The sequence below is a fragment of the Linderina pennispora genome (genome assembly GCF_002104995.1).
Source record: "Linderina pennispora strain ATCC 12442 chromosome Unknown DL89scaffold_78, whole genome shotgun sequence".
In the NCBI taxonomy this organism is placed as follows: Eukaryota; Fungi; Kickxellomycota; class Kickxellomycetes; order Kickxellales; family Kickxellaceae; genus Linderina; species Linderina pennispora.
The window spans coordinates 1-19,114 of NW_024468326.1; the positions used below are offsets into that span (position 1 = coordinate 1).

A 19,114-nucleotide genomic window follows, 5' to 3' on the forward strand; every position below is an offset into this window, starting at 1 on the left:
ATTGTCGCTAATCTGACCAAGGATACCACTGAAGTCGAGGGCTGGAGCAGGGGCAGGGTGGCATTGGCTGCAGCAGCAAGGACGAAGGAAGCGACGAAGAAGCACATAATGGTGTGACTAAAGAAGGAGGGGGTCCGGAATTATTGAATATGAGGGGAACTGGAGGTGGGAGGAGCATCAAGCTGCCTTAGAGGTGAAGACATACCTGGTCTGACATTTGCAACTGACTGGTCTTTGGCGGAATTTCGAAACTCTGTCCAGCAGCAGAGGCAGCAAACAAGTTTGTACATATTATTCCCCTTGAGCTAAACACGGAATTAACAAATGCAATGCTGATCGACATGTATATGCAAAATGACGCTGTAACATTGAAGAAAGTTTGGTATTTTTCTTTCTTAAACAACGGCACAAATGTACTTTTTGAATGAACTGTAAAATTTCAGCAGAAAGCAAGCAGCACTATGTTCTATTCATGAAAGCTGAGACAGCGAGTTGACGCCAAGGATGGCCAGTGCCGACTGAGGATTCTTCAGGACAGCCTCGATGTACTACGAGTTGGCCAGGAGGGTCTTGGCAGGGAAGGGTCTGCTTCATTTTCTCCAGAAGCTTCGGGTCCAAGATGATCTTGATCAGGTTCTGCACATTAGCCTTGATCGGCGAGATGGCAGCGGATGGCTTGGTAGCGTCGGCACCGTTGGGGCTCACCGAGGGATTAGCACGGTTCTGTCCAGCTGAGGCGTCGACCGAACCAACATTGGCAATGACGCCGCTAGGCGTAGCATTGACATCGACAGGATCAGCTTTAGCATCAGCATCATCCCGGTTCACATCAGTAGCAGTAGTGCTGGGTGAAGTAGCAGCGTGGACAGGGGGAGCCGAGGCAGAAACAGTATCGGAGGCGGCAACAGCAGCCGCATGGCCTGCGTTGGCAGCAGCACCGTTCGAGGAGGTACCAGCAACAATATTGGTGAGGTCAGCATGGTTACCGAGCTCAAGGGGCATGGCAGTGGCGGCAAGAAAGAACGAGGCAACGAAGAAACGCATATTGGGTGCAAAGTCGTGACTAGAAAAGGGGAAGGGAGGTATTAGCGTATGAGGAGAGCGTGCGTGATTGCAGAAGGGGAGAACGTGTAGAGTAATCTGTAGATGGGGTGTTTGGTTGGCCTAGTTCCTAGACCGTGAAGTCGTTTATATATGCGACCGGTACCGATTCATTTGCACCGGAAACTGTTGGGGAGCACCTAGCATAGTGCACACATTTGTTGTTCATTTGGAAGGCTATAGTTAAGCTGTGTTCAGTATGCGAATATGACGTTTAGCGCATAAACAGAAGACAAAGAGGCCGTTTTTTGCATGGAGAGATCAGCGTATATAGCACCAAGGTTCGTTCTATCAGCAAACGCCAGTCCCAATAGGAAACACACACACACACACCAATAGACAAGTACTGAAGGCTGGTCGACATGCCGACACCACTCAGCCGTTGGTTTTAGCTGTACTTTAGCATGCATATCATATTTTGCTGATATTCGGGCTGCATATGGCAAAGTCAAATAAGCTTCTGCAGACGCTGGCTCACTTTATTTCTCTGACCAAACAAGGAGCTGCAGTTCTGAGCAGGCTAGTTGCAAATAGGGATTGTGATTCTCGCTAGTTTGGACTTTTGTTGTTTCGGTCTGCTGGTCGCTCCGTATACGAGAGACGGCTAAAGGGGGCAGGATGTTTAAAACGGATGTGACCCGGTCTGGTGGAGTAGCAATCGATGCAGGCTGGCATCTCACCATGCAAGTGTTTTGTTGTGCAAATGTCGTCACTATCGACTGGTGTCAGATGCTTGTAAGCTGGAAAGAGTAGAAAAATGGCGGCCATTCTGCCTTGCAAATCCCTAGTGGTGCATTCTGCTTCAGCCAGGTGACAACGAGCTACAGACAAAGTAGGTTCTTTTGGCTACTGAACCTCTCACACAACAAGCAGCCCATGTCGTTGTGGCATTTTGGAGGTATAATATATTTGCCAAATTTCCCTCAGAAGAGTTAGAGATATTGGAGCGCTGTGACAACGCCAGCAGCTCACAGACATGCAGGGTAACGTGGTTGGAATACGAGCGCTGTCTATCCGGGCGCCTGCCTCCGGCTCCACGCATGTGAGTCCCGGGGCTTGCTGGCCCGAGAGCATGTCGTGGTCCTGCTCATACATCTGCTCAATCACTCGTGAGGTGGTACAAATGTCTTTGGGATCTTCCTGATTGTCTCCTCTCGCCTCTGGTTCATCTTGCGCTCCTCAAGGCGCTTGTTGTATTCACGGCGGCTCAGCGACGAGCCTCCTGCCAAGCTGGCGCTAATCAGCGGGATCTGCATAGGCAGCGAGCCAACAATTGCATTGGCAGTGATGCTGGGAGCATCGGTGCGCTGGGGCATGTTCAGGCCAGGCGAACCAAAGTGGCCAAAAACCGCGCTCCTCGGCAGCAGCAATTGACGAGTCATCATCAGCATCTGGATCCTCCGAGAAATCGTCAGACTGGTGGCTCGTGTTGCGGCGGCCGAATCCAGGAATCGCCGAGTGATACTGCTGCCCAGGTGTCCTGAAAATCGTCATCTAGATCAAACACATCGTGGTCATCGACCTCGACAGATGGAATGCTGCCGAGGGCACCGCGGCTACCTATATTGCGCGGTCCGGTGCGCCCCAGTGTGCTGCTCAGTCCGGCTTGGGCCACCTTTGCTGTTTCCACGCAGGATGGCTGACAGTCCAGACGACCCAACTGATCCCCTGCGTGCAGAGGTGGGTAGTGTGGGCGACTGGGGGTTGATGCGGTTGGCCAGCTCGGCCACGATAGCACACTCGCTCCAGGCGCGGTTGCTGAGTTTGTCAAATGCTTCATCCTGCTTGCTCGTAAACTCGCGGATCCGCTCATACTTTGCCGACTCCTCGCTTTTCAGGTACTCCTGGGTACTGCTCTTGATGTCGAGAGGGATGTGGATGTTTGGGGTTGGGGCGTACGTCCGCCTATAATTTTGGGCGTCAGAAGCATACCAAAGGCAGGCGGAGTAGTCTGCCAGCTTTTCTGCCTCCTCGACCTGGTTGGGGGTCTTACGTAAATATAGTGATGGCAGTAAAGGGAAGCAGGGTGTTGAGTTGGCAGGTTGCTGGTACAATAGACGAGGTGGTTTGTGTGGAGTTATTGTTGCTCGCAGACTTACCATTGCCCCGCTGTCCAGGAACACAGGGCTCCCGGTCAATGGGAGTTTTGCTTGCTGCTGGCCTAACGATATGACCGATGATGACGGGGTCGGCTGCGGGATTCGGAAATAGATGACCGGCGATTTGCACACCAGGCACCGAACGACGCTGATGCTGCGGTCAATTGATGATGCCGGCTTGATCTCCAGCAGCTTTCCCTGGGCGACCTGCACTGCTTTTGCGGCAAGGCGGCACTCCCGGACCCCAGTAATATCCTCCAGCGATGTCTGCTGCTCGGCGATGCTGGCTGCGTGTATGCGCACATTGAGACAGGCACAGCTGTAAATGCGCTGTGGCTGGTCCATGGCTGACGGGGTATTCCGAATTAGAAAATGCAAAAAATTGAGAGTATAATTCTGAGGATTGTGAAGAGACAAGCCAAGAAAGTCACACCAGTCAGAGCCAAAAAAGCGAGCAAATGCGAGATGCCCACACCAGTTGGGATCAGGGGAGGGTTGGATCAGCATATCAAATCAAAACAGAGAATGAGCAGGGTGTGGGAGCCAACGGGATGTGGGCCAGTTTTCTGCGTCTCCTCCCTGGGATCCATGTAGAAAGAGTCGGCGTGGTAGAAACCAGCATGGCTGGCAGTCTTGGCAGCTGCATAAAAGTGCGGCCGAAACATAGCCAGCGATCGTCCGGGTGCAAAGCCATTTCCATTTGTGCTTGCAGGCAGGGTGGTCCAAGTAGCAGAAAAGCAAAGAGGGACCACCATGCACTGGATGGTGATAATTGGCGATTATCCACCACCACCACAACATGGAAAAATTAAGCCATGTGTGAGCATGTACGAATGGGGTCAACTGCGAAGGCATTTTCCACAGCCTATCCTGGCTGCCAGCCTGTGTACCCACGAGGGGCCAGTGCGTCGACAGCTTTTGTCTTTCTGGAAAGCTCGGCCTGGCCCTTCGCTACCGGAAGCACCGAAAACAAAAGGGCCAGCAGGCGCTTGCTTGCTGAGGCACGACCCAGCGAGTACATGTTTTCCGGAGTGGAGGCCACTGCCCTGCTTGGCAACAGCAGTCCATTCAGACACGTATTCTCCGAGTAAGAAAAAATACTGCAGCAGCCGGGGACAAACACGCGTCATGTAATATCTGCTGGCAGGCATCGTCCATGGGATGTACGGTTTTCTAGAAGGTTGTGCCGGATTGTGCGTTTTGGCAAAAGGAGGAAAACAATTTATGTGGCTCGCGAACAAGTGACACGGATGCTTTTTTACTGCTTTCAGTGCCTCACAACTTTCTTTGCGTTTAAAAGAGCAGTGTTCAGCACCCATCAGAAAAACCATTCGAGCACTTCTTCCCTGCACCCTCGTTTCTTCTGAAATATTCGCGTGTACCCTTCCTTCCATTTTCCCGGAAACTACTGAAAAATACCAGCATTTTTCATCGCCTCCGTGTTTAGTGTTTCGAAACAGCTTTCCATCTTTGGGAACAACCCGCACCCCCTTAAAATCCATACATGAGTTCAGTTGCGGAAATACAGAGCAACCTCTTGACCCGCGGAGGGCGGGGTGACCGTTTCCGCAGGACCTACCATTGTAGGCTCGCAGGCATTTGTAACCCAGTCACCGGTCATAGTGTCATCCAACTCATCACCACACCAACGCACATCGCCAGCGCAGCGACAAGGTAATGGGCGCGCCACGTTGGATGGACCTACCAATCACCACGCATTTCTGCTCGTCGTGCAAGAAGCGCATGCCGTTCGATGCCTTCCAGCGCAGACAGAACGGCAGCCTGTACAATACGTGCATCAGCTGTCTGACAAAGACCAAGCAGCGCAAAGGCCAGCAGGCCCGGGCTAGCTCTAATGGTGCATCACAGCAGCGTCAACAGCAGCAGCAACAGCAACAGCAACAGCCACAGCAGCAACAGCAACAGCAACAATCTCAACAGCAGCAGCCACAACAGGTAGCGGGGATTAGCGTAATGGGGGACGACTCTGTGCTGGCCGATCAGCCGCGACACCAGTTAACACCTGAGGAGATAGCGCTGTCATCGACCACTGCCGCAGCCATCCAACAAGGTAAGCGATCTTAGGTGTGTTGTTGGGTGCAGCACCGAAAGTATGACAAGCTGATCCCAAACTCCTTTCACCTCCTTGGAATGTTCGGGCCGTCTGGGCACAGAAAACGGATGTGAAAAATGGCGCTCAGCAGCACGATTTTCAGTGTCCTCCTCTCCCTCCCTTTTCTGTGTGGTTGAGCTCGAATATGTTCAGCAACTGGATATGTCCTTTTACGAAGAGGCTGCTGTTGCTGAAAATCCATCCCTCCACTATTCGCCTTCAGACTTGCTGACCAAAGGGGGATCTGCATCCTGTCTGCACATGATGGCAGCAGCAGCAAAGAAATATTTTTGTGAAGGAATTGCCGGACAGGCTGATATGATTTGTGCTCCGACACGGCGACATGACCGAGGCAGTGCATAAATACCGGATTTAAACACACACACACACATGCATACATACATACAAATCAATCCTCATGTAGATGGGCTTGTTGCCGCCGCCGCGATTGCTGCAGCTGCAGCCGCCAACACCCACACAGTGCAGGCGCTTCAGAGAGCTGGCCTCTCAATGGACACGTCGCCCGCAACGACCACCACAGCGGGGTTTACAGCACAGCCCACGCAGCTTGCATTTGCCCGAACCCCGTCCTCGCACACCGACAGCGCCTACCGCGCCGCACGCGCAATGGCCAATATCCCTGCCACCACGGCAACCGACGAACTGGGGATCACGACATCTGTCGGTGCATCGTCGATTATGAGCGCCCAGCGGATGCTCGGGCCCTCGCCAAATACTGCAGCGATCGCCGACTGGTCGTCTGGGTCGCCGCAACTATCTGTGCCGCAGTCGCTGCCGCTGCGTCAGACGCTGTCAGCGCAGGCTACTAACTCGGCTTTCGGTATGATGTCTGGCTCTGCGGGCGAAGTGAACACACTGGGCGTCCCATCGACCCCTGCTGGCCAGCCACCGGCAAAAAGGCTTCGGTCTTCGGACCGCCAATGCAGAGCAGCGATCGCAGTCTCTGACACAGCAGCAGCAGGCAGTGTTACTCAGCTCAGTTACTGCTAATGGTGCATCGCCAGAGGCATCTGGTTTGCCGTTTGGGCGTCGCGACTCGCTGGGTACAAGTGGGCTTATTCTGCCAGACGCGTATATGCAGCTCGAGTACCAGCGACTGGAGCTGGAGCGGCAGCGACTGGCCCTGGACCAGGAGCGGTGGCGCGAGGAGCGAGCCGAGCGGATCCGGTGGGAGACCATGTACAGAGAACAGTGGCAGGAGGACCGCGAGGAGCGCCGGGCGTTCCGTGAGCGTGAGCAGCATATCTGGAAGATCCTGCTGTCCGTACGTAGTGGTACCGACATTAATGGCATCACCCAGAGTATGTAATTTGTTACTGTTATTTTTGCGTCTTTACTCCTAATTAACTTTATATGTGCGAAAGTATCACCAGACAGTCGCGCTCTGGCCGTGTCGGGTTCATGGTCATATGCGTCTTGTGCGGAATGTCGGGCACCCTTCCAGCCAAAACCTCCGACTCACCATCCTGCTGTCGGCTGCTGACTTCCGATTTCGCAATCCTCACATTATATCGCAGCAGAAGGTTGCTCAGCACTACATGCAGCTCGACTAGCGCCAGGTTCTTGCCAATGCACGCCCGCACGCCAGTCGAGAACGCCAGCATATTGGCAGGCTTCTTCTCGCCCAAAAACCGCTCAGGATCAAATGCACTCGGCTGCGGGAACACGGACGGGTTCATGTGCAGCGCCCCAATAGCGCAGCAGATCCATGTACCAGCCGGCAGAAAATATCCGCCTAGCCGCACGCCGTCAGCGGGTGCCAGACGCGGTAGCATGCCAGGCGCTGGTGGCATAATGCGGAGCGATTCAGTAATGACCGATGTCAGATATGGCAGCTGCTGGCGACAGTCGGAGAAGGAAATGACGTGGTCCTGCGGAAACTCGCTGCGCAGCTCACTGACGACTCGCCTCAGAATGTGCGGATTATATAGCAGTAGCATCAAAGTCCACGTCAGTCCCGAAGAAGTGGTGTCAACCCCTGCCAGCAGCAGTACAAGGTTTTCAGAAGCGATCTGGGAATCGCTCATCGGCTGGCACTGGTCTCCTGGAACTGTTCCAGCGTTAATCAGGTGCTGCAGGATATCCGGAACTGGAACCTGCTCTTGTGCACGTCTCTCGATAACCGCACTATGGGCAAAATCGAGAACCTTTGAAATGGTCGTCAGCCTCCACCCAACCAGCCTCGGGATCTGCTTCAGCCACGGAAACGCCATGGTGACATAGTTGATGACCCGCACACGGTTCAGCAGTGGAACTAGCTCATGCATCTCGTTCTTTAACGCATGGAAATTGCGTCCGAACGCCAATATCCCAATGGTATCGAGCGAAATCAGCGAGAACCACGAGTAGATGTTTACCACAGCCTGCCCCTTGTTGTCAGCCGCTTCAGCCAACTTGGCATCAAGCTTCTCCCGCACGGACAGAACCGTCGCTTCGAAAATCTTGTCCTGCATGCCAGTCAAGTTGCGGTGCGAAAAAGCGGCCCCTATCTGTCTGCGCCTATGCGTGCTGAGCTCCGGAGACTGTGTCGAAAATGCATTGGCTTCAATCCCCTCGGGCATCTCATAGCTGGGCGTCTTCCTGAACGTGTGCGAGCCAAGAACATGCCTGATAATGTCCGGGTCGGCAACCGATACGCGCTGAGGTGAAATCCGTACTATCGGTCCAAACTTCTGGTGCAGCTTCAGCAAAAACTCGGGCAAGTCGCCTCGTATCATATGGTACCGCATCGGAATGCTGGTTATCGAGTGAACGATTTGTCCAGGCACAGCCGACAGCGGCGTCACACACCGCTCGTAGAGAATCTTGAACAGGACAAGAATAACTGCTAGCGTTACCACTGCAAACACAATGCTGCCCATTGGTGATCCGGGGTAGTCGTCGTCGTCAAATAAAAGCCGAGTAGAGTTGCCTCCAGCACCGTTCATAGTGTGAAAAAACTATAAGACTAGTGTTGAGCAAAGGAGGCAATGCAGCACGGCCACAGGGTTGCTTTCTCTTCCTGAAGTTTGGGGTACAGCGTGTTTTGCTATTGTGGCAGTAAATGCCAATAACCTATTGTGTAGCTTTGTGTTTTACTTGTATGTAGTAGAGATGGGAAAAGGGGTTGTGGCCAACATGTCTCAGCAACTTTCATAAGGCTAGATAGCCAGTATGGCTAGGGTATTTTTAGTCAAGTCTGCTAGCGGCAGCTGAAAACATCCAATGTTGGGCAAGGATTCTAGAGTCCAGGACATGGGTTGTCACAGCTATAGCTGCTGCCTCTATACCTATAGCAACTGGGGTACTACGCTTAGTTAACGATACCAACGCTACTATTGTTCTAACCTCCATAACTCATGCTGTTTACTAGTGCCTAGTGTGCAACTAAAAAGTGATGTCTCTACAGCATAGTACTGACAGCACCTTAATTACTTGTTTTTGAAAGAATCTAGCCAAATACTAGGAACCTACAAATGTATAGCCCTATCCAGTAACTGCCTAGATGGCTTATGGCTAGACAGTGTGGTGCAAAATAATTGCAGTGTGAGATATGGACCAACCACTCAACAGATCTTAAGGTTAGGAGGCATAGTTTAAGGCTTTTCTCTAGGGGCATAGTATTGGTAAATAATGCTGAGGCAGTGATCATCTCGGTGTAGGCATTGCAGACAAGTACATGGTTGCTCAAAATGGACCGATGGACTAGATAAGCATGCAGATAACTTGGGTTGATATGATAGTCTCTGTTAACTTGGGGAATGAGTGATTATCGAATATATGGAAAAATAACTTCTCAAAATGACTAAGGGGAAGAAGGAATGCTGGTCGTCTGTCTGGGTCTTTGTACGTATGCGTTTCGGCCTTGTCTATGGTGGCGCAGGGGGACTCCGGGCCCCGAATGTCAACAGCCTCAATGTGCACATGACAGAGTCCTGTCTTGAGCTAGGCAAGACCATAGATAAAGCTGAATCTGCTGCGCAATGCAGTAAAAGGCAAATGCGAATTGAACTGAAGCCAAACAGATTAATTTGCAATAGTGGCACATTATCATAAATCGCAGACCGTTTCAGCTGAGCATTGCTTTTATTCTGTTCGAAATTAAGCTTATGCGTGAACTTCAATAGAGGCTATTAGCGGACCTGACTTGCTGCCTCCTCAACACCCAGCTGCACAGACATGGCTAGGTCCGAATGCTTGAATGCCTGGCGTGTGAACTGAATACCTGAAAATAACCCAAACACAAGCGTGCTAAATGTATACTGCAGCTGTGTGCTCAGTCTCATCGTGTGCGGCTCGCGGCGCCTGTATCTGCGACAAGCTAGGAACATAACGATGGCCTCGGCGCTGTGCACCAAGATCAGTGACCCGAGCATGAAGCGGAAAAGCCTTTGTGGCAGCACCCAGTAAACCCACAGAGTGACCAGGTTCTGCTGGTTGGTGTATGCGAAGTACCACAGAGCCAGAAATCCACCGATGGTGGCTACAACGATAGGCATGGGTGGTAGCTTGAACACAATTGGTGTACGTTCCTCCTTAGAGCTCAGTTCACGCACACGTCGCATCAGCAGTGCACGGTGTGCATCATGTGCCATATCCATGACTCGGCGCATGGTGGTCGCTGGACCCCACTGCTTGTTAATGTCAAACTTGCGCGTTTCCTTGCAAGTCACGTCGCCGTTTTTCCACGACCACTCAATAGTTATTGTGTCAATGTCGAGGTCGAGGACACGCGCGCACTGCGCCTCTGGGCAGCTGCCGTAATAGCGGACAAAATCCAGGATGTCGCGGTCATAGTGGTCATTGAGTCGGTCCAGAACATGGTCCTTCTCGGCGCTCAATGAACCATTGCTCCTGGGGTGCGATTGTTCACTATGAGCCCCGTTTGTTAGTTCAGGGATCATGGAAAAAATGATAGTTTTGTATGTATCTGAAGGAGCTTGCACTGAAGAAAAGTACAGGTGCAAATCGGGATGAAAGATAGAAGGGAGTCTATGCTAGCAGAGAAAGGGCTGATTTGTAAAATATAGCGTGCTGCAAAAATACATGAAGAGTTTCTAAAAACGAGCATTGAATTCGCAATATTCTGCTGCCTTCATATTACTACTGCAAACAAATTTACCTTGCTGCTCACCTGTAAATTTAGCTGGGGCATCTTATTCGAGTAGCCTCACTAGTTTACGGCCATGACGCCACATCGTCTGCCCTCACCAAAGCAATAAATGAAAAATGCAGTTTCCGCCATGTGTTTTTTGCTATATCGATGTGTTAATCGCTGGTATTACATGGCTATGTAGTTGGGAATTAATCGAGGCAAGTTAACATAGGAATATAAATGGTCTACTGACAAGCAAGCACGTGGAATCAAAATCATCTTTGCCAAGCCTAATCGACTCTGTCAGTGCAGCAGCGCTGACGCACCCGCAAAATAAAGGGTCCTGAAACTTCTTCAACAAAAGTAGTGACCACTTCAGATGGATATGACGAATGGCCGATGCCTCTGATCCGACGTATAAGACAAGTCATGGCAGTCCTCCTTCCTGCAGGAGATGAAAATGAGGGTATGGCTAGTGGCAGAGCCGACTCAAAATCCAAGTGGAAGAACTGCAAGCACAGTGAGTGGTGCTGGCGATGCGAATGCTTCAGGAACTCCACATGTCCTGGTTTGTATTAATGCATTAGGCTATTTTAGGGTCTCAGGTGTTGGAAATGCACTAGCCGCATGGAGTGCATCAGCCACGAGTAATACACAGGCCACGGGGAACCCACCAGCTACTGTAATCTGTATCCTAAGCACTTGGATATATCGTAGGAGATACTATCTGCAACTAGGAGCTATCAGTCAGGCTCTCATTACCCTTTGTTTCAGGCGGTATACGGGCACCTTCCATGGTGATCTCTTAGGTGCCGTATTCAAGGGCGCAGCAGATTTCGCAGAAAAGAAAACAGAGCAATAAGGAAGTAAGAGTCAGACCTTACATGTACACGTATTTTGCAAACAGAAGCAACCTTAGTGAACAGTGCGGAATGACCGAAGAGTGGGCTTCGTTGCGAGTCCGACAGAGTGAGCCACGCGGCCTTATGTCGGGGCTTAGTCGTGAAAGTCTACTAAGAAAACCCTTTGGATGTAACACAAAGGCCGTCGGCTGTCCGACAACTTCGACCCCCTACCCTTTCAGGAGAGTGCTATCGACCCAAAGAAGGCAGGTACTAGCGAGTGCAAAGGTATTGGCGACATTCCTTGGACTTCTGGGAACACTGTGGCTATTGCTGCTTGCTCATCACCGATGTTTCCAGTAATTCATTGGCTGGCCCTGTTTCCTACAGGATCCATCAATAATCATGGAATGAAGCAGTGTACATGGCTTTTGAAAGAATCATATACTGGCACGTCCGGGCACAGGTATAAAAGAAGCCATGCACAATCGTGGGGGGGGGGGGGAAGCATGAAACAAAGAGCTATACCAATCTTAGACCAGATCCAGAAATATCCAAAATGTCAAACTCACGCATCAATATCCGCATTCTGGCGAACAAGTTCTCGCCCAGTGGCCTTGCAAGCCTCGACAGCTTTAAAATCGCCACAGAGCCAGCTCCTACCAAGGACTCGCTGAAGGAGAACCAAGTCCTGATTCGCACCCTGTATCTCTCCATTGATCCGTACCAACGTGGCCGTCTGACCGGCGCAACCGACAGCTACGTCCTTCGCTGCAAGATTAACAAGCCGATCAGCAACTTGGCTCTGCTGCCGTCGAGGCATCAACCAGTGCTGGTTCGGCAGGGGGCGATATTGTCAGTACACCAGATGCCAGCTGGGAGAGCTTTTCGGTAGTCGATGCTGCCTTCAACTATAAGACATGCGGAAACTTTATCGAGGCGATCAAGAGGATAGATCCTGAGGGAGTTGACATCTACTATGACAATGTGGGTGGCGAGTTCCTGGACGCTGCTCTTGCCAACATCAACACTGGTGCGCCCTAAAAAACGTGTAAATGCGCCTTCATTTCCACTAGGGCCTTTTGCAGTCTACTTTACAATTCACGTTCTTCAACCCGCAGCTTTACTTGTTATATTGCCGCATATCCTGCTGGCAACATCAGAGACCATGTCAATATCGCGTATGACTGAATGCATGCAGTGTACTTGCGTACACATGCAGAAAGCGACAATCTTGTTAGAAAAAAGCGTCAACCGAAATACTGCACAATAAAGTAAATGCCCACACACGTAGCCAGCATACCTGCTGCCAGAATAATCTTATCCTGGGTCGTCCGCCGGTTGATATACGTGATAACTGACTTTGACAGCCCTAGAGTACTATCGGCGTTCAGGATCCTCTTATGCGCGCCCTGCAGCATCCCGCGCTGCTCGCGCAAATTGCCCAGCGACGCCACGCCCTGAGCGATGTAGTTGTCTAGTGCCAGCTCGCTACGCTGATAAAACGCATCCTCGCCTTGCGGGCCATCCATAGTAATCGCCGTATCCATGGGCTGCGAGGCGTTTGGTCGCTGGAACAGTTCAGCGCGCTCGTGAGAGTATGTGGTTTGGTTCTGCTTGTGCTGCTTTATCTTCTCAACGCGTCGTTTGAGGTTCTCGTGGTCGTCGGCCATGGCAGTTGCCCGGTCAATCATCATGCGGCGCTTGCGCTCGTTGGTGTCTTGGCGGGCCAGAATGCGGTATTCGGCGATTTTCTTGCCAAGCGTCTGCAGGTCTTGGGCAATGCCAGCCTGGAGGATCTGGGAGTCGGTGCGTGTGTCCAGTTCAAACTCGCTGACATTCTGCTTGATCTTGTGCAGAAGCCGCTGGGCGGCGTTGTACTCGCTGGTCATTGCTGTATAAAGAGTGCAAGGGTGCAAGAAATGAGCATGCTTCCTACTGTTTGGCCGTGTGACTTGCTGGAATATCACCACATGTCTGTACAGCCTCCCGTTGTGGGAAGCGAGGATCTCTGGGAAACATTCGGAGATTTGCCATTTCTGGTATCGAATAGGGAGTACAGATTTAAAGAAATGCGTTAGATGCCAGTCGTGGTAGCAGCTGCCATGGGCTTGGGCTCTGCCGGCTGATGGCCACTGCTTGTAAGCCCGCTGAGCTCAAGCCCGAACTGTTTCTGCACGTGCTCCCGCCACCTCTCCTCAGCAACAGGCGGCATTGCGTACGTATGGATGCCCTCGACAGGGAACTGGCGGCTCTTCACATCTGCATCATACTCCTGGATGGCATCAGCCATGCGCGGACCCAGATCAGCATAGCTCTGGCAGAATTTGGGCGTGAACCGGTCAAAGAACCCGACCATGTCTGATAGCACCAAGACCTGGCCGGAGGTGGCTGAGCCAGCGCCAATGCCAATAGTCGGGATTCGCAGCAGCTTGGTGATCGTCTCAGCAACCAGCGACGGCATCGCCTCGAGCACCATGGCGAAGCACCCGGCCTGCTGCAGAGCCAACGCATCGTCGACCAGGGCCTGCGCCTTGGCCACCGACTTGCCTTGCACGCGGAACCCGCCCAGCGCCACGGCAGTCTGCGGCGTCAGTCCTATATGGCCCACGACAGGGATGCCAGCGCCATTGACGATTGCGTCGATTTTGGGCGCGCCGCGCCGGCCAATCTCCAGCTTGACGGCCTCGGCGCGGCCCTCTTTGACCATGCGGATGGCATTGTTGACGGCAGTCGCCTCGTCGTTCTGGTAGGAGCCAAAGGGCAGGTCGGCGACCTGGAAGCACGACTGCTGGCCGCGTGCCACGGCCTTGCTGTGGTGCACCATCTCGTCCATGGTGATCTGGGATGTGTCGGTGTGGCCCAGGGCTACCATAGCCAGGGAGTCGCCGACAAGCGTCATGTCGATCTGCGCACGCTCACATGCCACGGATGTCGGGTAGTCGTAGGCAGTCATCATGCTGATCGGCTTATTGTCTTTGTACATCTTGCGGATCGTCTGCACGGTGACCTTTGGACGGTCTATCGTGAAGGGGCCTGCATGTTAGTTGGGATTCGGCGGGGAGATAGGGGTGGGAATATTTTGTTTGGTGAGAAGGGAAATTTCTCTTACCTGCGGTGTCACGGGCGATTGGCCGTGCGCTGTATGCACGCATGCCAAGCAGTGCGGGTAGGTTGCGGGTGTACGGCGCCGCGGCCATACCCAGGGCCGATTTTCTGGCAGTAGCTGCGGTAAGCGGGAAAGCCATTCTGCTTAATTATGTGCGTGTGCGTGACTCTTTCTGGGAAAATCAAGGCTGAACTGCTGGCGGAGGTTGTGCAGGTTCGCGTGAACAAAAAATGGCTGCTTATCAATGCGGGCCGAATAGAATGCGCTGGAGATAAGGGAGGAATTCACCGTCGATTCCGTCGGCAGAGATAACGACAAGGGTATGCAGAAAAGAAAAATGTAGGCTGTAAAGGAGAAAAAGCAAGGAAGGACGGTGCTCTATTTATGCCCAGGAGCTTTTTTCATAGATGCTCGGGCCCAGTAGGACAAAAAACCACCGCCTGTTTCTTTTTCAGGTGCTGTCTGCCTTGCCCCCAGCTGCCGACTAAAATCGGTCGATCCAGTTGGTTCAAATCCCTCCGGCCACACGCAGGCCGGGTAGGGCAAAGGTTTCCGTTGTATGAGAAAATTTATTAAATTCCACCGCCACGATAGCCGTCCAACAAAACACGTACATGTCCCTCCAATCGTTTACTTCCAGTTTGCAGCAACATTGCGAAGGAACTCGAAATCGACCATCGCCTTTTCATACACTTCGCAGCGCTCCTTATCTGGGTGGCACACTGGCATAACCGCGTACTTGGCATTGTCCGCATGTCTTGGCATGGCGCGGATAGCGCCGCCGTACGCCGGCATTGCAGGGCTCTTTGCAGTAAACGTACCATTGTCGATGATGCCAAGCGTATATACGGGAGTGCCAAACACGTCAGCGATTACCTGCCGCAGAACCGGGTTCTGTGAAGCGCCACCAGTAACAACGATGGCTGAGGGCAGTTGGCGGGATTTGCGCCGAAAGTCGAGACGCATGCTCATTGCCTGCGACTCCAGAATCATGCGTGCATCGGCAGATGTCTCGGCTGTTACAGCGAACCGGTTACTGGACTGTGGGCTCACCAGATCACCAGCATCGGAGCGCACGAACCGGTACGTGCCCTTGGTCTTGGGCAGAATCTCTGTGGCTAGGTAAAAGAACCCGAACCTGTCTGGCATCGCAGGTTCGGCAGCCATATCATTGAACTGCTGCCAGGAGACACCGGCGGAGATGCTATTGCGGATGTGCTCGCGTGCCAGCGACCCGTTCTTATAGCACAGCATTGCCATATACCGGTCAGGGTCAGTTGGATGTTGTAGCACATGGCCGTCCGTAAACGACGAGCTGGTGGGTTTGCCGGCGCCGTAAGGGTACGTGTCGAGCGACGACAGCACAGTATCGCTCGTGCCGAGGCTGATCACCATGGCGGAGCTGCGGGCGCCGGAAAGCAGCGACTCGAATCCAGCAAATGCCGACGGATTATCGCCTGTAAATGCAACAACGGGACATGGCGGCATCCCGTATTTTGCTCTAAAATACTCAGCAAGCGTGCCAATCTGTGCATCGGCCATCACGGGATGCGGCCCAAGCTTGGCACTTAGCCCTTGGTCAACGCTATTGCAGAGGTGTTCAGACCACGTCATCTGGCCAATGTCGTAGAGGTTGGTGCCCGAGGCATCGCTGGCGTCGATGGGCGCGAGTTTGCCAATTATAAGCGAGGCGGCAAACGACGATACTAGGGAAATATGGGCCACCTGGGACCAGCGGTCCGGGTCGGTCTGCTTGATTTTCGCAATCTGCGCACCCGTGAACCGCTCGAAGGCAACGGACCCAGAGATCCGGGCCAGATTAGCTGCGCTGCCCGCCGCTTGCTCCAGGCCCTTGCACTGCACAGCGGTGCTCGAATCCTCCCAGATCGGCGAGTCCATGACAGCAAAGGCATTCTGGAGCTGCTCCTTCAGGGCCGCTTTCGAATCAAGCCTGGCAAGCGACTCTATGCCCTGCTGGGTCCAGTACACACTGCCGTGCTGCTGAGCGGCACCGCTGATTCCAGCAATCCGGGATGCGTAGCCTGAGCTGCAGAGCTCGCTGAACAGTCTGTCGATGGCTTCGACCCAGAGGAGCACGGGAGTCGTGGCAGTGTCGTTGCGGATGTGGCGGCCATTGGTGGTGGCATAGGTGGGGAAGGCAGTGTCGAATGGAATGGTGGCTTCATGGATGATGTCGCCGGCAGAAGTAACGAGGATTCCCTTGAGCTGCTGCGTGCTGAGATCCAACCCCAGGAACAGAGGGTCCGGCGATGTCGTCATTGCAAAGTACGAGTCGGAATAGCGGATTAGTAATCGACCGGGAAATATAGCTCCACCTCGCGTCGATGGGCATAAAGGCGGCGCCATCGAGCAAGGGCAGTTTATGGACCAAGCACACCTTTTCTTTTTGTTTTCTTCAGCATACACTATTTCTTGAACCCGGAAATTCAGCAACGTTTGCAATGTCTATCAAGGTCGAATTTGCAGTGGACATGACGTGCCAGAGCTGCGTCGATGACATCGGCCAGATCCTCAGCAGCACAGCAGGCGTCACCGCCTACGACATCTCGCTGGCGGACAAAACGGTGCTGGTCTCAGGCACGGCCAGCCCGACACAGCTGCTCAATGCGTTCAAGGACTCTGGGCGGTCAGCCGTGGTGCGCGGGGCCGGATCAACCAACGGCAATATTGGCGCGGCTGTGTGCATTTTCGAAGAGGGCCGCAGGCTGACCGACCGGACCAAGGGCCTGGCGCGGTTTGTCCAGGTCAGCGACTCGCTGTGCTTTGTGGATATTACAGTCAGCGGAATCCCCGACGGCGACCACGGCGTGGCGATTCATGCAGCAGGCGACCTGAGCAGTGTGCCCGAGTCCTGCGGCCCGCATTGGAACCCGGACAATAAAGAGCATGGCGACAGGGATGCGGGCCACCGGGGCGACCTCGGGAACATCACGGTCAAGGACGGGTGGGGTGATTTGACGTTCGAGACGGATCGGTTCAAGGTCTGGGAGATCATTGGCCGGTCGATGGTCATTGCTGAGGGCAGAGACGACCTGAAGAGCGAGGGCAGCAGCGGCAGGGGCATTTTGGCCGGCGTGGTGGCCCGCAGTGCTGGGCTGTTTGAGAACGATAAGCAGGTCTGTGCGTGCTCGGGCAACACGCTGTGGACTGAGCAGCGCCTGGTCGACGAGGGCCGCCGGTTGTAGATGCACGTGACTTTGTCTAAAATAAACACCGCTCTAGGGGCGGAGGCTAACTCGCTCCGCATGACAGTTGCCAAGGCAACAGGGGCCGCGACGGGGTCAGTTCCTTGACAAACTGAGGGTTCTCGCCTTGTCTTTGCTTCAATTACCCTCTTTATTTGCATTTCACAAACACTGTATTTTCTCGAAATGTCCTTCAAGTTTACGGCCAAGGCGCATCTAGCGTACACGAAATCGAAGCCCGATGAGGTTGGCCTGACGCCCGGCGACACACTCAATGTGACGAATGATGAGCACGGCGAGTGGTGGGTGGGGGTGAACACGACGACCGGCGAGTCTGGGTGGTTCCCGGCGAACTACGTCAGCAAGGTGGAGGAGCACCGGACGCCGCCGCCGGCACGTCGGCCCAAGAAGCCGAAGCGCATGGCGCGCGCGCTGCAGTCCTTCGAGGCGGTCGAGGACGACGACCTGGCCCTGCAGCCCGGCGACATAGTCGAGATCATCCAGGAGACGGACGGCTGGTGCCTGGGCAAGAACAACGGCAGTACTGGCATGTTCCCGGCCGACTTTGTCGAGGAAATCGCAAATGAACCGGCTGCCCATCCGCTGCCGCCGATTCCTCCGCGTGCTGCCACCACGACGTCGCTGCCACCGCTGCCGAAAAGGACTGCAACGCAGCCGGCGAGCGACCAGCCGGCACCGCCGGTGCAGAGCCCGCCGCTGCCGCCAAGGGCCTCGGTTGACCAGGAGAGGAAGCATGAGGAGGAGAAGAAGGATAAGCACAAGTCGAAGCGCATAAGCAGGCTGTTTAGCACCAAGAAGACCAAGCCCAAGGAGCACGAGCACGAGCACCAGCACAAGCACAAGCACCAGCCGCTGCACAAGGTGCCCAGCACTGAGGGCCCTAGCGTCAGAAGCGTGCCCAGTGCTCAGAGCGCGGGTGCTGTGGATTCGTCGTCCATCCCTGATGAGGTAACGTGTCACGTGGAGGGGGATTTTTGGAGGGGGATGACGACACTGCATTTTTATTGCATGTTCAAGGAACTCGCCGGCCAGTGTTGCTTGTTTCCTAAACGCTTTTTTGTTGCTTTTATTTCTTAGGAGCCCGAGGAGAGCACTACGTCGCCTGCCATGCCCAGCCGCCCGCTACCACAGCCCAGTACCAACCCGTTTACTGGCAGACCTGCTCTGCCGCAACTGCCCAAGGTGCCGCCAGCTCCGTCGGCCGCAGTTCCGCCGCCGCCACCAGCTGGAGCTGCACCCCCCATGCTCGGCGTGTCTCTTTCCATGCAGCCGCTTCCCGCTGGAGGTATCCCTCTGGGCGCTCCGCCTGTCCTGCCGGTGCGCCGTCCATCTGCGTCGTCAGTGGCCAGTGGCACCTCAAGTGTCCGTGAGGGATCAGTGCCGCTGCCGCCGCTGCCGCAGGTGCAGCAGGTGCCCAAGACTGTCGATGAAGAGGGGGCTTCGGATGAGGGGGATGACGCAGACAAGCCCCAGAAGGAGGATGAGGCGGGTTCAGAAAAGGACGACCAGGAGGAGGGGGCGGATGAGG

At 53.8% G+C, this 19,114-nt stretch overlaps 3 protein-coding genes across 3 annotated transcripts; 1 reads left to right on the top strand and 2 right to left on the bottom strand.

Annotated features, from left to right (window-relative positions):
- Nucleotides 1-459: 459 nt before the first annotated feature.
- Nucleotides 460-1,044, bottom strand: DL89DRAFT_262110 (uncharacterized protein; the record flags this gene model as incomplete). Its single annotated transcript, XM_040885864.1, has 1 exon — nt 460-1,044. The coding sequence occupies one exon, from the start codon at nt 1,042-1,044 to the stop codon at nt 460-462; it is 585 nt and encodes a 194-aa protein (XP_040739311.1).
- A 10,765-nt stretch (nt 1,045-11,809) lies between these two features.
- On the top strand, nt 11,810-12,294 carry DL89DRAFT_297135 (uncharacterized protein; the record flags this gene model as incomplete). The annotated part of the gene is made up of 2 exons (XM_040890740.1): nt 11,810-12,013; nt 12,070-12,294. The coding sequence occupies 2 exons, from the start codon at nt 11,810-11,812 to the stop codon at nt 12,292-12,294; spliced, it is 429 nt and encodes a 142-aa protein (XP_040739312.1).
- Nucleotides 12,295-17,822: 5,528 nt separating this feature from the next.
- On the bottom strand, nt 17,823-18,554 carry DL89DRAFT_167877 (uncharacterized protein). The gene has a single exon (XM_040883745.1). It carries the CDS (start codon nt 18,357-18,359, stop codon nt 17,919-17,921), a length of 441 nt encoding a protein of 146 aa, XP_040739313.1. The 5' UTR covers nt 18,360-18,554; the 3' UTR covers nt 17,823-17,918.
- Between the last annotated feature and the right edge of the window lie 560 nt (nt 18,555-19,114).

What these genes read in the sequence shown, in the direction of transcription:
- DL89DRAFT_167877 (XM_040883745.1), bottom strand. Translation starts at nt 18,359, where the DNA reads ATGCGCTTCGACTTGTGCTTATCCTTCTTCTCCTCCTCATGCTTCCTC.